At 40.9% G+C, this 14,388-nt stretch overlaps 1 protein-coding gene across 1 annotated transcript; it reads right to left on the bottom strand.

Moving 5' to 3' along the window:
- Positions 1-2,403: 2,403 nt before the first annotated feature.
- On the bottom strand, positions 2,404-12,649 carry LOC144650939 (uncharacterized). Its single transcript, XM_078510777.1, has 8 exons — positions 12,440-12,649; positions 10,268-10,383; positions 9,562-9,752; positions 8,644-8,757; positions 7,738-7,860; positions 5,082-5,252; positions 4,141-4,415; positions 2,404-2,840 (listed from the first exon to the last, which is right to left on the bottom strand). Exons 1-8 carry the CDS (start codon positions 12,546-12,548, stop codon positions 2,827-2,829), a joined length of 1,113 nt encoding a protein of 370 aa, XP_078366903.1. The 5' UTR covers positions 12,549-12,649; the 3' UTR covers positions 2,404-2,826.
- Positions 12,650-14,388: the final 1,739 nt, after the last annotated feature.

Raw genomic sequence — 14,388 nt, 5'->3', positions numbered from 1 at the left:
GTTTTCGAAAAGCTCCGTTTTCAGTCACCGAAAAAGCCGTTTGAGTATGGACAATTGGCCTATCCGGAGGAAAAAAGATGCGTTTTCAAATTTATCTGGATTAGTGTGGACGGGGACTTAAGATCATTTCAACAACAGGGCATTGGAGAAAACAAATGCGGCCAAAAAAAAAGTCCCGCTAAAGAAAGCGGTGATAAATTCAACTGATCTCATTCATGCATTTATGGTCGATGGTTAAGTCCTTGGCTATGCATGACGGAGTTCAAACTTTAACAAAGGATTTATATTTTAGATTTAAATTTTGTTAGTTTGTCTCCGAGTACAAAGGCAAACTCTTTATTCTCCGTTCGGTTTATTTGTTAGAGATAAGCAAGCTTTAATTGTTTGAACTCTTTAGATTGGCGCATGTAACCTGGTGAACCGCCCAGGCAGAGGTATAGAGGGATCATGCGAGGTACTTGGCCAATGACGAGTAATTGGCCGGTTTCACACTAGAAGACGGACAAATCGCTCGACGGACAAGTCGTCTGACGATTTGTCCGTCTAGTGTGAATTTAAGACGGCTTTCAGACGACATGTCCGTCTAGACGACCAAGTCGTCCTCGAAAAATCGTCTTCCTAGACGGCCAAATCGACGGACAAATTCAGACGACTTGTACGTCCAAAATCGTGTCCGTCCCGTTTTCACACTAAGACAATTTGTCCGTCTCAGACAAATTGTCCGTCTAGACGATTTGTCCGTCTCTAGTGTTAGAACAACTTTCTACGAACTTACACGAAGGAAGATTACAAACACTCACCAGAGGGGCTACAGCCGACATTTTATCGAGGGTTAAATTGCGAAATGCAATTTTGCGCCAAGCAGCACTTATTTACGTTAGAGTTAATTCTCTACTTTCCGACATTTTATCGAGTCGAAGTTCACTTTTCCATCATATCTCAAACGACTGTTGCGAAAGGTTTATGTTAAATTTGTTTAAGAATTGACTTCTTTTTTATGCTTCTTGTTTATCAGTTAAGCTTCCTTGCAGGTTGTTTGTTTAGGGAAGAAATTTTAAGACGAAATACGTGTTGGTTTTTATAGTACTGACAAGCAACTTGTGTCCGGGGTAACTGAAATTTAAGTGTTGCTGTGAAAGTTGAATAACTTAGCTGAACGAACACCGACAAGAGTTTATTTATTTCACGCATTATTATCAGGTTTATAATAAACATGCAATTCGGGTTGACCTGTTAAGTTTACATCGCAATGTGGCGAAGAAGTCATCGGATAGCTACGGATAAAGCTGCAAGCAATCGTTTCTTCGAACAAATCCGACAGCCATAGATATAATTGCATGATGAAGCTTCGGTAGCGAACATATCGGAACGGAAACGAAGAAGAAACGAGTCATACCGACATTCCGATCAATGTACTACGAAAACTGAAGTGAGGTTAGGCTCAAAGATGACTGGGATCATTTGGGACTCTAGATCTATCAAAGCAAAACGAGTTACCAGTGGACTGTTACTTTGCAAACTTCAACTTGCACTGAAAGTTTTCGTAACAAACCTGAACTGCAGAGCTGTTGGATTGCACTTGGTCGCCGAGTCAAAGGAGCGACGTCACGGGGTTTCTCGGATTTTTGGTCTCAACTGTTCTGAAATTAGTGGGAGGCAATTTTACCCAAAAAACATTATCTTTGAACAACTAAAGAAAGCCGTTGTAAGCCGTTGGCTTTTTTCAAAACCGAGGAAGGCCGAAGATTCTCGGCCGAAACGTCTTTATAAGAGTTTCAAACAAACGTTGTTTAAAACGTTTGATAATAGTCAGCGACAGACAAATATTTGAGTTATGAATATTCCTGACTGCAAGTTCAGCGTTTATCGTTTAACTAAGAAAGATTTAACCTCAATTTGCCGAGAGAAATCGAAACACGGCTACAAGACGCTCGGAAACAACTTGGAAAGTTAAGCCTCAATTTTTCAAGTTGTAATCCATTTCCACCCTAGCCATCTGCAGCCAAAGACGCTTGTAAACGGTTTCAGTTCTCTAATATAGCAACTGTTAATAAAAATGGACCAGTATTTTTGGGTTTTCACGACACAAATATATATTTTGGCGTTTCAGAAATCTGTTAAAAACGTGGCAAAGCCCCACTTATCTGTTTGAAATCTTGACTCGTACCTTAACGAAACACGATAGCCATCTCACCCAAATGACCCCCCCAAAAAAACTGGCACGACAGGTTTCTGGAGAGGACCGGATGATTGAAATCAATATCCGAAGATTCCGAACGCAGCTTTCAGTTTATCCGTAGCTATGATCCGGTGGCACCAGAACTGAAACGTTATAAAGGAGACGAAAGAACGGAGGTTCGATCTTTTTAAACCCAAGTCGGCAGTCAATGAAACATCGAAAAATGAAGTAACGTGAATAATCCTTTATTTGCAACAAATAAAAAGTCGTCAAACTTGGCGAAAAGAACCATCAAAAGGCCCCAAAAAATTAACTACTTAAAAATTTCTAAAACCTTATGCTTTCTTTCAGACGAAGTCACGAATCGAGGCTATTTCACAGGCTATAACACAACATTTAGAGCATTACACTTCCGCAAGCTACATTTACTGCCGAAGGAACGAAAGTCGAAGATTGTCCATAGGAGTTCGTTATGCAGCATTACGATGATATTGTTGATGGTTTCGGCAACAGGCTTGATAGACAGACGAACACGGTTAGACGAACGACAACATATGCTTTACGGTCGATAATGGCTAAAATCATATCCGGTACAGTGGTAAACAAACACATCCTCGCTGGATTGTGGATCGTAAATCCGCATCTCATCACCAGTCTCGGCCTTCAAACGAAATGCAGATTACACAATTAGACAAGAGGACACTTTAAGGCAGCATAACATGACGTGTATCCATCAGGAATACTACAGGCGAAGGGAGGTGCACGTAGTAAGGTTACGGACCAGATTTTCCTGCTTCTAAAAGAAAAGAACACTTCAACACTTTAAGGGCTGCAGATACTACACCGATTAATCTACACTGTAAAACACGAAAACGGTCAGCTATAGCTATACTGTTTCTTTGTATTTTCACGTTGCAGTGGCTGTACAATGAAACCCTGGGCTATTCTGTGGATTTCGAAACAAGAAATGCACTGCACTTGTCAGCAGAGATCAATGAAGCAAGTCTCTTGAAACACGTAGACACTGGTGATCTGAGCACAATTTCTCTCATTTTCAACTTATTGCGGTTTTCAGTGATATGCGAGTCTGAAATTCAAAATCCAAATAATGATTGCATTTTTCACTGCCGTCAATCATAATTATGGCGACAGCCAACAAACCGTGAAAAACAGAAACAAACAAGATGGATCGAAATCTACCAATCACAACTGACAGATGTGACTTGACCCGGTTGAAGTGAAAGTCTGTTTCCCGAGAGGTCTGCTAAGAAGATTGACGGCAGCAAAAAGTAAAACCGTTGGGTGAGGATTGAATTTCAGAGTTCACATATCACTGAAAACTGCAATAATGTGATACGATTTTACTGAAATAGGTTTAAAAACTCTCAAGTGGCAGTATTTAATTTCTCAGGTGGCTGAGTTCTAACTCTTTTATTTTTGTCTTCGGATGAACTTGGCTAATCAGACTGGAAGCTGAAGAGTAATGCTGTAAGAAGTGTGTCGAATGATAGTTTTGATCTGCTCAAAAACGACAAAGTGCAAATGACACGGTAAAAGTCAACGGTATCATGTCAACAACATGATATATAAAGCACTGTGTTTTCTGAAACTCTGATCTCCAAATACCGTAGTATTGAATGACGACCACTTTTTTTTAACTGAAACAGACAAGGCACGTTTCTAACGTAAACAGACAACGTTCACTTTCGTAATTCAACTTCACGACTGTCTGTTTTTGTTGTTCTACACAGCAGCAATCTTAACCTAGACTGACTGTCACAATTAAAGTTCAAACACCTTTATAAACTTTTTAAGCCCAAACAGCAAGATCAAAACTCTCGATAGTGGCCTCCATAACGTAGTATATTGCTTGCGGTACTTGTGTTACTGAATGGACGATTTTGATCTCACCATTATGGCTGGAAGTTTTAAATTGATTTGCTATCAGTTTTCAAACTTACCTCCAGAATAGGACCCCGAAGAGTAAGGCCTGTCTGGTGGGGCCCCACCACCATAGCCCCCTGCCCTGGAGCGCTCTGGGGGAGGGCCATAACCACGATCAGAGGGTGGGTAACTACGGTCTGGCCCACCATAGCCACGGTCACTGCTGCCATAACCTCCACCACTGCTACCAGAATCATACCCTCCTCTTTCCTGCCGTTCGCTGCCATAGCTGCCTCTTTCTGGAGGGTAACGATCATCAGAAGCACCTCCAGAACCACCACCACCACCATACCTAATCAGACACAACAAAACCCAGCTTCAGAACAGGACAAAGTACATGTAGATGTTATTTTTTGGATAATTTATAGTTTATCACTGCCCTTGCAAGATAAATTGCTAGCTATGCAGACAGCATGAAAGCAGTGTGACCAAGGGTTTAGGTTCCGGGATTCACACAAGTCCATGGGACTAGTCCCTGGGGCCAATGTCTTACGTGTGAACTATCCATTTTCGGCACAAAATCTAGTCGCAGCGACCAAATTTTGGTCCCTTCGACTAGTCCCACAAATTCAAACTGGTTTGAATTCATGGGACTAGTCACAGCGACTAGTTCCATGAATTTCTGCTTGTCCCTTTGTGTGTACTGTTTGTGCAACTAGTCCCTCTGACCCCCCCCCCCCCCCCAAAAAAAAAAAATAAAATAAATAAATAAATAAAAAACCAAAGTGGTCAGTCCCTGCTACTAGTCCCTACGTGTGAACACTACAGGGGACTTATCCCTGCGACTAGTCGTATGCTAATAGGTGTGACTAGTCCCTTCCTGTGTACTGTGTGTGTCCCTACGTGGTGACTGGTCCCATTGTGTGTGCTGACCTTAAAAGCTCAGGATAACACTGTGCGCATACAACGTACCAATGAAGTGTGCATGAAATTCAGTCACAGTAGAAATTCCAGTTACCTGTCCCCATAGCCTCTGTCACTAGAATATCCCCTATCAGCACTGCTATAACGATCAGAACCGCCATAGCCTCTATCCACTGGTGGACCATAACCTCGATCGCTGCTGGAATAGCTGCTTCCACCGCCTACACTGCCACCTCCACCAGCACCACGTTCTGGGGGAGGATACCTGAAAACAATATTAAATAGATTTAGCCAAGCCTAAAAGCAGAGCTCCCGGGTAATTTACCTTATTATAGGAAATTAACGCTTCATGAAATTAACGTGAATTTCAAAAATTCGCGTTAATTTAAGTCGCGTTAATTTTTGTTAACGTTAATTTCCGCGTCGTTAATAAAGTGGAGCGTTAATTTCCATGACCTTAATTTCCATTATTTTGGCCCCAATTTTTCGATACAGTCCACACGTCTTGTCTCTTAGGAAAAGGCATAATTTCTTCAGGGTGGAAATCTGCCGGATCACTAAAACTGTAAAGAACGCTCGAGGCGGTCAGATTCCTTTGTGTTGAAGTAAACTTGATCCTGTTGTCTTAACAAGTTCTTTTCTCCTCTGTGTTGTCGCGTTAATTTCCTTCATTTTGAAACGTTACCCCCTCTTTCGCGTTAATTTCCTTTATTGAGAAGCAATTTTTCCTTCAATTCGGGTTAATTTAAGTTGCGTTAATTTCAAATACCTTAATTAACACAAGCGTTAATTTCCTATAATAAGGCTTTGCCATTCACTGACTTTGAAAAAAATAGGACTTGAGCCCGCGATCAAATAGAAAAACCATTTTCCCGTCAGCGGTCAACTTTAAAAAACATGTGATCTCGATGAGTTATACACCTGAGCATGCGATATGGTCATGTAATGCTGGTCAGCGGACACCTTGTATTGACAGCTGTCAATTGACCATAACTTACCGTAGTTATTCGGTTACAAGGCGCACTCGGTTATAAGACGCACCCCAAACTTGGCAACATTGTTATGCTAAGTTTACAAACTGAAAATTCTCCAAAAACACTCGGTTATAAGACGCACCATGAGTTGGAGAGTTGAAAAGATATAGTGATCAATTTAAGGACAGTTGTTTCTTACAAAATTTGAATGTTTGAATGTTGTTCATACTTCTTGGCACAATCGTCCAGTAAAAAGCTAACATTTCCTGCTAAAAAAGACGTAAATCCACTTGAGCAAAACATCTTTCCATCGTTCATGCTTCGAACTTAGCTGCTTAGTAACCTGGCAGATGTGTAGTTTCCAGTGACCACTGAGTTTGTTGCTTGGTTACCAAGCTCTCAAGCACGCTTCGTATCGCTTCGGATCGCTTCGTGCTTTGTTTATCGAGTGGTTTTGAAAGATTCTCAAGCTTTTTTGGTGTTTTCCTTGTCTTCTAAAGTCATTTTCCACTTTCCACGCTTAGAAAGGTTTGTTTCAAATGAGTATGCTTGATTTTCTTTGTCTAATTTCAACAAAATGCTGGCATATACAGGTGTTACTGAAACTCGTTTTATATAATACGCGATAATAAACTTTGCGTTTAAAGTTAACGTTTCTTACATCTTTAATACTGTAAAAGACAATAACCAACATTAAGTGGTTTTTATTAATTTCTCTTGTTTTAACTGTAAGTTTCGGTAAAATGGCGGTCATAAGATTTTGTTGGGCGAAAATACTCGGCTATAAGACGCACCCCAATTTTGGTATGAACTTCCCACAGAAAAACAGATTTTTCTCGAAAAAACCGTGCGCCTTATAACCGAATAACTACGGTAGATGCCCAGTATCAAAGAGGTTAGGGTTAATCAGGCTCCTGGGTTAATCTATTTCTAGAGTACACGACGTACATACGTCGTACGCGCCCGTGAGCCATGCCGCTAGCCATGATGACCATGAAAACTCGAGTTCATGGTTTTCCTCTTTCTGTAGATTTTCTATGGGTATGGGGCTCCGCTCTTTGGAGCTCCGCTAAAAACCTTTCTTTATTTCTAGGGGTCATAGACAGTCCATCAAAATTTTGCAGTGCTCGAAAATTAGGCTTCTGCTCGGAATGCTTGCAAAATTTTAGTGGGTGCTCATTTGCTTGTCACCGCGTATTTTTACAACTGCTTGCATGTTGAGTTTCCAGTGGAGAAAGCTTTTTGAAAAGTGCTAATTGCTTGCAAGGCTAACTTTTGTCAATGCTCATGCTCGCAAAGAAAAACGCTTTGCACACACGCTTAAAAATGCTTGCAAAGACCAGTTGCTACTCCTATTTCTAGAACTACAAGTTAATTTGTGGCATAAAAGATGATGATAAAAAACAAGACAATCTCCAATACAATCTATCCAAAATGGTAAAACCTCAGGGGGGGAAAACGATGTTCTTCCAAGTACATTCATATTTCTAAGCAATTGAAAAAACTGTTTGATAATGGTACTTCCAAAAAACCCATACACAAACCTGTTACTTTTAGATCCAAAATTTTTGGGGAAAGACCAATAACATACTTCCATGTGCAAAACTCTAGCACGTAATACGCAAACTATTAAGAGGCACTTAGTTGTGCTACAGTATATTTTCAATATTTTGCACAACAATTTTTTTAAGTTTGGACTCGAGCACTCTTGGGAGTGACAGGGTAACTGACTGTTGGTTGTTGAATGTACATGTACAACATCACAAATTGTAATACCTGCTGCCATAATGATCATTGCCGTAACTTGGAGGTCTCTCTCTATCACGCTCACTGTAACCTCCACGATCATAATCCCTTGATGGGTACCCACGCTCAGGGGGTGGTCCATAATCATCATATCTGTGGGAAAAAAGTTTGGTTATTGATTTGAAAAACAAAAACCTCTAACAAGGTTAACAAGCCTCTAAGCAGAATACCAAACCCTTTATACTCAGCAGTTATCAATTCCTACATGCATTTAGTTTCTCTAATATTTCAGTACAAAATAATCCAGGACATGAAAAAAAAAAAAGACCCAGCAGACCCATAAACACTTTGCATAAATGGTGCCCAAATTTAAATAATAGTTTGTACATCCTTAGCCTTGTATTTATGATTTAAGACCAATGATTTTTTTACATGAATGTGAGGCCTCTTAGGAAAAAATCTTTCGCGTCCAACACCCAAGTCTTCCAAGTCTAATTTTCTGATTTACAAGATTTGTCAAAAGGCAGCTTGAGAGGCACAGAATTGTAATGGTCTATGCAGTAGACTTGGGGCTCAATAGTATATGAAGAGAGGACAAGTTTGGTGAGTGTATCTAGAAGAAATTTCTCTCTCAGAGTGCATTTCTCAACACAGGTGCCTACGATGTACCTGATCCAATCAAAGGAATAAGGAGAGAATGGTTTTCAGTGCCTGCTAGCACTAGCATTGCAATTCTGGTTGTATTGCTTGGTCATGCATTCAATTAAAACAGCTTTTTTTATTTTGTTTTTGTTTTGTCATCATATTGATATTACAGACAACTCTGTTTAGTGGAGTACAAATAACAAGCAAAACGAGTACAAATATACCACACATATTTTCTATTAAAGATAATAATCTTTTATGATATTTATACTTTTATGACCAAATAGTTACCTGTCAGGAGGAGGGGGGCCTCTTCGTGGCTCTCCAGGGGGACCCCTTGGGGGGCCTCTATTGGGGGGAGGCATGGGATCCCTACCACGGGGTGGTGGGGGTCCATCTCTTGGCCTATAAAAATGTCAACAGAAGTCAGTACAAGGCCATTTTCATATCCATGGTGTCCATGGTTTTGACCTAGACTTACACTTAGCTTTCCACAGAGGCAAATGCAGGGCAGGGAATTTCTTCCAAATGTAAATGGCACAAACTGTTTTTCCAAAGCTGAGCTCTTAGAATAAATGCAGGGTGCCCAAAGGCTTTTATGTAAGAAATCTTGGTGCCCAGGTCTTAAAAGCTTTCATGGTAGCAAAGTTATGCAAGTCGCCCAAAGGCAAAAGTAAGTCGCCTGTGGCACCCAGGCACTGCTGGAGCACAGCCCTGATTTCAAATTAGCTCTTTACGTTGGCTACAAAATTAGTGGCCACAAAATCTTATATTATGTGTTTCTTTAAACCTTACGATAAGATTGCCTTTTTTATCTTTTTACTATTCAGTGTGTACTGCTTTTACACTCCTTTCATAAACTTTTCACAATACAAGTAACACCGTGCAGTAGCTCATTAAATGTGAAATCAAATTCCCTTCTTAATTTGTTAGATCATGTATAAAATGTATAATAAAAATAGTAAGTCTTTGGAGACATTTCTTGAAAATAAACATACTAATAAAGTAAGATTTTTGCATTTTTAGACTCCAAATAAAAAAAAAACAAACTAGCAGACAAAAGCCATGTCTTACATCTTGTATCAGATTTTCAGGGGGCTTCTTGGTGAAAAACAACTCTCCTTGGTTGTTACCATGCAAAATATACTTGCCCACATGTTGAGTACCTTCAAAATTCATTCTAAACCGAACAGCCTTGCCTACACTGACCTGCTGGGGGGACCACGGTGAGCAGGACCTCCAGGGGGAGGTCCTCTGAATGGTGGGCCTCGTGGGGGCCCACGACCTCTGTCGGAGAAGCCTCCTCTCATTCCTCCACGCCCTCCTCCTCGTCCTCCTCTTGGGGCACTGGATTCCTTATCTCTGGCATACTCTAATGTCATTTCATGGTTGAAGAATTTCTAGGGAAAAAAGAGAGCAAGATTGAAAAACTAAAATAAGACCATGGAAAAGTGCCATTCCATCCAGTGATTCCATCATCATGGTAGCCAAAGATACACTGTAGTTAATTTTCAGGGCCTTGTAGTCGAGAGGTTACCTTATTATAGGAAATTAACGATACATGTTATTAGTGCAAATTCACGTTAATTTTATTGATGGAAACATATTTACTATAAGCATTTAACCAGAACTTTTCTTAAATTCGCATTAATTTTATCAGTGTAAATTTTGTTCACGTTGTCAAAATGCTTCCTTATATTCCTATAATAAGGTAATACAGAAGCATAAATATCTTTTTTTCTTTTTACTTTGTTTAGCAGTCAGTTAATACTAATCTTGCAGATACAAATAATGGCCTGATGGTTATCGACAGAGACTTTGAGAGTTTTAACCATTTTTGGTGGGTCAGGTCAGCACATACAGTGCTAGCTAAAACAGCAATAAATAATCTTCTACACAGATAAATAAAACCCACCTTGCCACGTTCACCCGCCATTGATTGCATAGCCTCCTTGGCATCTTCCTCGTTAGTAAATACAACATACCCAAAGCCCCGACTCTTATGCGTCTCGCGGTCTGTCACAAGTATCACTGAAAATTAAGTCATAAAAAAATGATTGCCATCTATAGATCTCCCAGGCTGCATTTAACAAGTATGTTATGACGAAGACATTTGACATGGACATCAAAAGTGTGTGGTCTACGGCTCACCTTGGGGCATGCGCGTATATACTTTGGGGCACGCGCGAGAGTGGCGAGCGTAGCGATAAGGCGGGGAGTTGCGCCAATAAAGTGAGCCTGCTTTCATCTCTGTATATTTTTCATTTCTGCTTTGCCTGAGCAAAGTGAAATACCATTGGCCGAAAGGCGAGAAAGGTGAGAAAACTGTCAATCTGTTTCCTTTGATGAGGTGCGATCAGATCCCCACGGAGTCGTTCAGTTTGCCGCGGGTCGTCGCTAATCAGTCTTCAACAATCAGCAATAATGGAGAGAGAGTTAGTGCGTGTATTTCTAACGTTTCAGCGAAGTTCTAGTTTTTTCTGCTTTATATTTAACCTAAAAAAGGAGCAGGATACGCTGTTAAAAGTTTGTTGATGAACCAAGATGTACTCGCCATTTTGCTTGAATCGGTCTTCGCTTTCTTCGCATTCGATTTCCCTATCCGCAGCGCTTTTTAGCTACAAACGAATACAGCTAGTGAATATTTCTTATTTTCCATGCACAAGCCTGGCAAACTCTATCAGATTTATTTGCCGTGGTTGTCACTTGTAAACCAACATGTTAGCACAGTTTAGCAAGGATAACAGGGGTGAATCCTTTCTGCTTTAACGCTTGAAACAAATTTTCTGTTGCATTCACACGAGCAGACTTCCCATATTGGACTTTTAACGAACATGCACACAGTCGACAGAAATCTAAAACCCAAGGAAGAAGAAGTTTCTTTCAACGCTCGTTTTTTTCTTCTTCGGTGTAACATTCACAACCGACATTATGGAAAGTTTGCATTGGAAATGTTCCCGATAAATCTGAAACTAACAGGCATATTTGCTGTCAACGTTCCTGTCAAACTTCTATTTTCCGGTGAAACTTAATTGGTTTATCAGTGTTCCTGCGGTTTCCGGGGTGGAAGTGAAAAATTAGCAGAGATCGATGCAGGCTCACTCGCAGCTCACGTGTCGCGGCTTCGCCGCTCCCATGTAACTCTCGTGCGTGTCCCAGGGTGAGCCTGCTCACAGGCTAATGTTCAGTTGAATTACCGTAAAATTCCGGTTATAAGCCCCCCCGCTTATAAGCCCCCCGGTTATAGGCCCATCTACCTGGAAACAAAAAAATACATCCGATTATAAGCCCCCCCGGATATAAGCCCCCCTCTACCGGATGACAGTACTGAACAGGGCTAAATGTTGCTTTATTACGTTTTTAAGTTAAAAACGTATTTCAGTCAACACTTCCGTGACACTTTTCGAAACGATTTTTTCATTCCGCTTATAAGCCCTCCCGGATATAAGCCCCTCCGCTTATAGGCCCACCCAAAACCCCTTACGAAGTTGTATAAGCCCAGGGCTTATAACTGGAATTCTACGGTATGCATTTTAGGAAAAGGTTGCCTTAATTGGCATCTATCTTGTCTGGAATGCCATTTGAGTGCATGAAAGCGGCAAGATGCAACAGTTAAAACCAACAGATCAAGTTTAAAAAAAGCCACACCATCTCTCATACGATAATAAAACCAAAAGAGAGTAAACGAGACAGTTAGTATGAATAAATTTTAGAAATCACTTTCTGTAAAAGTGTACCTTTGACTTCACTGATTTTAGAAGGACAGTGTACCGGTAGTTTATATGGAGTTGCTTCACTCGGGAAGGTGTTTCATTTACGACCATACGTTTACCGCAAAAAGTTCACCGTTATATTAGTTTGACTGTTTGAGAAAAAGGGGTGTTTTTTATATACAACTGCCACATCATTCTAATCTAATCAGTTGGGGGAGCGCAATAAAGAAAAGTCAAATATGCAGCAGCATGAAATATCATTATGTTGCGTAAACTTGTAAACGATCAAACGTCGGATAAATATCAGCAGCCCCTCTTAATAATAGGTTTACTGCAGTTCATGGCTCATTCGCTTCGTTCAATGTGCTACAAACCTTCTTCTATGTGCCAGAAACGAGAGAACACGTCTCGTAAGGCCTTGTCGTCCACCTTCGGAGGAAGACCTCCTACAAATAGCTTACGTCCTCCAAAGCCTCCTGTCATGTCTAGTTGGAAAAGAGTCTAATCAAAAACCTCTAAAACTTCCAAGATGTCTTACGATCGACAAGATGGCGACGCCGCAACACAAATCGAACACCACGTGTTTGGGCCCTTGTTGTAACAAGCCATCTGATTGGTTGGTGATATGCCGGGAAAGCGAATCAAAAAGACCGACAAAAAGACAGATGAAAACCGGTTTAAATCCAGTTTTTTGTTTGGTTCCAGGACACCTCGTTATAAACTAAGCGACACTTTACGCCCATTGCCCTCATGAGGGTCGGTTTGTCCCTTTCGATCCCTTAGAAATATTGGGACAAAAGTGTGTTTTTATCCCATTGACGATCCTGACCCCCCCCCCCCTCCGATCTACATCACGATACACCACGATGTGGGTCCAAGAAGCAGCCACAATTTCCCTCCTGGTCAAATGCCACAAAATACAATTCTTATAGATGAAGTCATGTAATATTTTGTTATTTTTACATGTTATAATTATCATGGACGAATTTCGGTCGAGATCATCATTTGAGGCGCCAATTTGTTGTGTGAATTTGAAAGTCCCAATATCAAGAAATTTAGGTAGCAACTTTTTTGGATTTTTGGCACATTTTTAGCAACTTTTTGACATTCTAGTGGGCAACTTTTCAGAATTTTACGAGCACAGTCGGAACTGGCCTTACTACAAGCGCCGGTTCTCGTCAGATCTTAAGGCCTTAAGCCCTGTCGGGCGGAGTAAGAACTTGGATGGGTGACCTAACGGCAGCACCCGTGAAGAAGGTCTCCCAATTTCTTTTTTATTTCTATTCATTTCCTTCTCATTTTCTTTCTGACGGCTTCTTCAACTTTGGCTGTGTCCATTTTATTGTCTCAAGACCCGGGGCAAAAGAGTTCGAATGTCGTTCCATCCATAGATGGGATTTAAATCTCCAAATAGCGTAGTTTATATATAAAATAAAGGCATGCCGAAGCCAGAAAACCATGTGTTATATCAAGTGAATAAAATAGCGTGAAAACAACGGGAGCTTACTCGAAATCCTAAAACCATTGTGCACATGCATGTTGTTCAGTCGTCTCATGAAACGTGAAATTTTGAATGATCTGAGCTGACCGGAATTCGAGTGAAAGCAAGATCTTGACATTCGTGCCTATAAGTTTCCCTATAACACTTCTGTTGAGTGAACGTGAATGTGGAGGAGGAAACAAAAACCTTATACAATATTTCGAAAGGGAAGGCCTTCCTTCTTCATCTTGTTGCCTATATAGAGAAACGTGCAAATTTCTTTATTTATTAATTGTTTTTCTATTTACGCGTCTTATTAAGAGTCATTCTCTGTAAAACACTGAAGAAGAAAGGCCGTGCCTTCCGAATTCGAAATACATGTATTCAAATACATGTATAGTACCAAACTGTCAAACCAGCCTTGCAATTCTTCTTCATTCCTTATTGTAAAGCTTGTTTCGTATTTTACGTGTTAGAGAATGCTCAGAGCGGCTGTAGGACCTGTTTTGGTTTTCATATCCAGTGGTAGCCTGCGAATACAGCCGCCTCTCATTCACGTCCCGCAACGAAGAGCGTATCGCTCTTCGTTGCGGGACGTGAATGAGAGGCGGCTGTATTCGCAGGCTAATCCAGTGGCAGATCTAGGGGAGGGCCCGGATCTCCACCTTATTTTCAGGCCAAACCAAGGCCTGTAGGCCTGAGAAAAATTATTTTCGAGAGCGGGCCTCCTGCTGACCTCTTGTAGTCTGGATGATCGGGCCCCCTAACTTGATCCCCCACTGATATCTTTACGCAGAGAACCCCCGGGGGGTACTCCCTATAATGGCCTATACGGGGAGGCTC

The sequence above is a fragment of the Oculina patagonica genome, chromosome 4, assembly GCF_052425735.1.
Source record: "Oculina patagonica isolate OP01 chromosome 4, crgOcupat, whole genome shotgun sequence".
Taxonomy (NCBI): domain Eukaryota; kingdom Metazoa; phylum Cnidaria; class Anthozoa; order Scleractinia; family Oculinidae; genus Oculina; species Oculina patagonica.
Note: the sequence above shows the minus strand (reverse complement) of the source record. Positions and strands in the feature narration are given on the sequence as shown.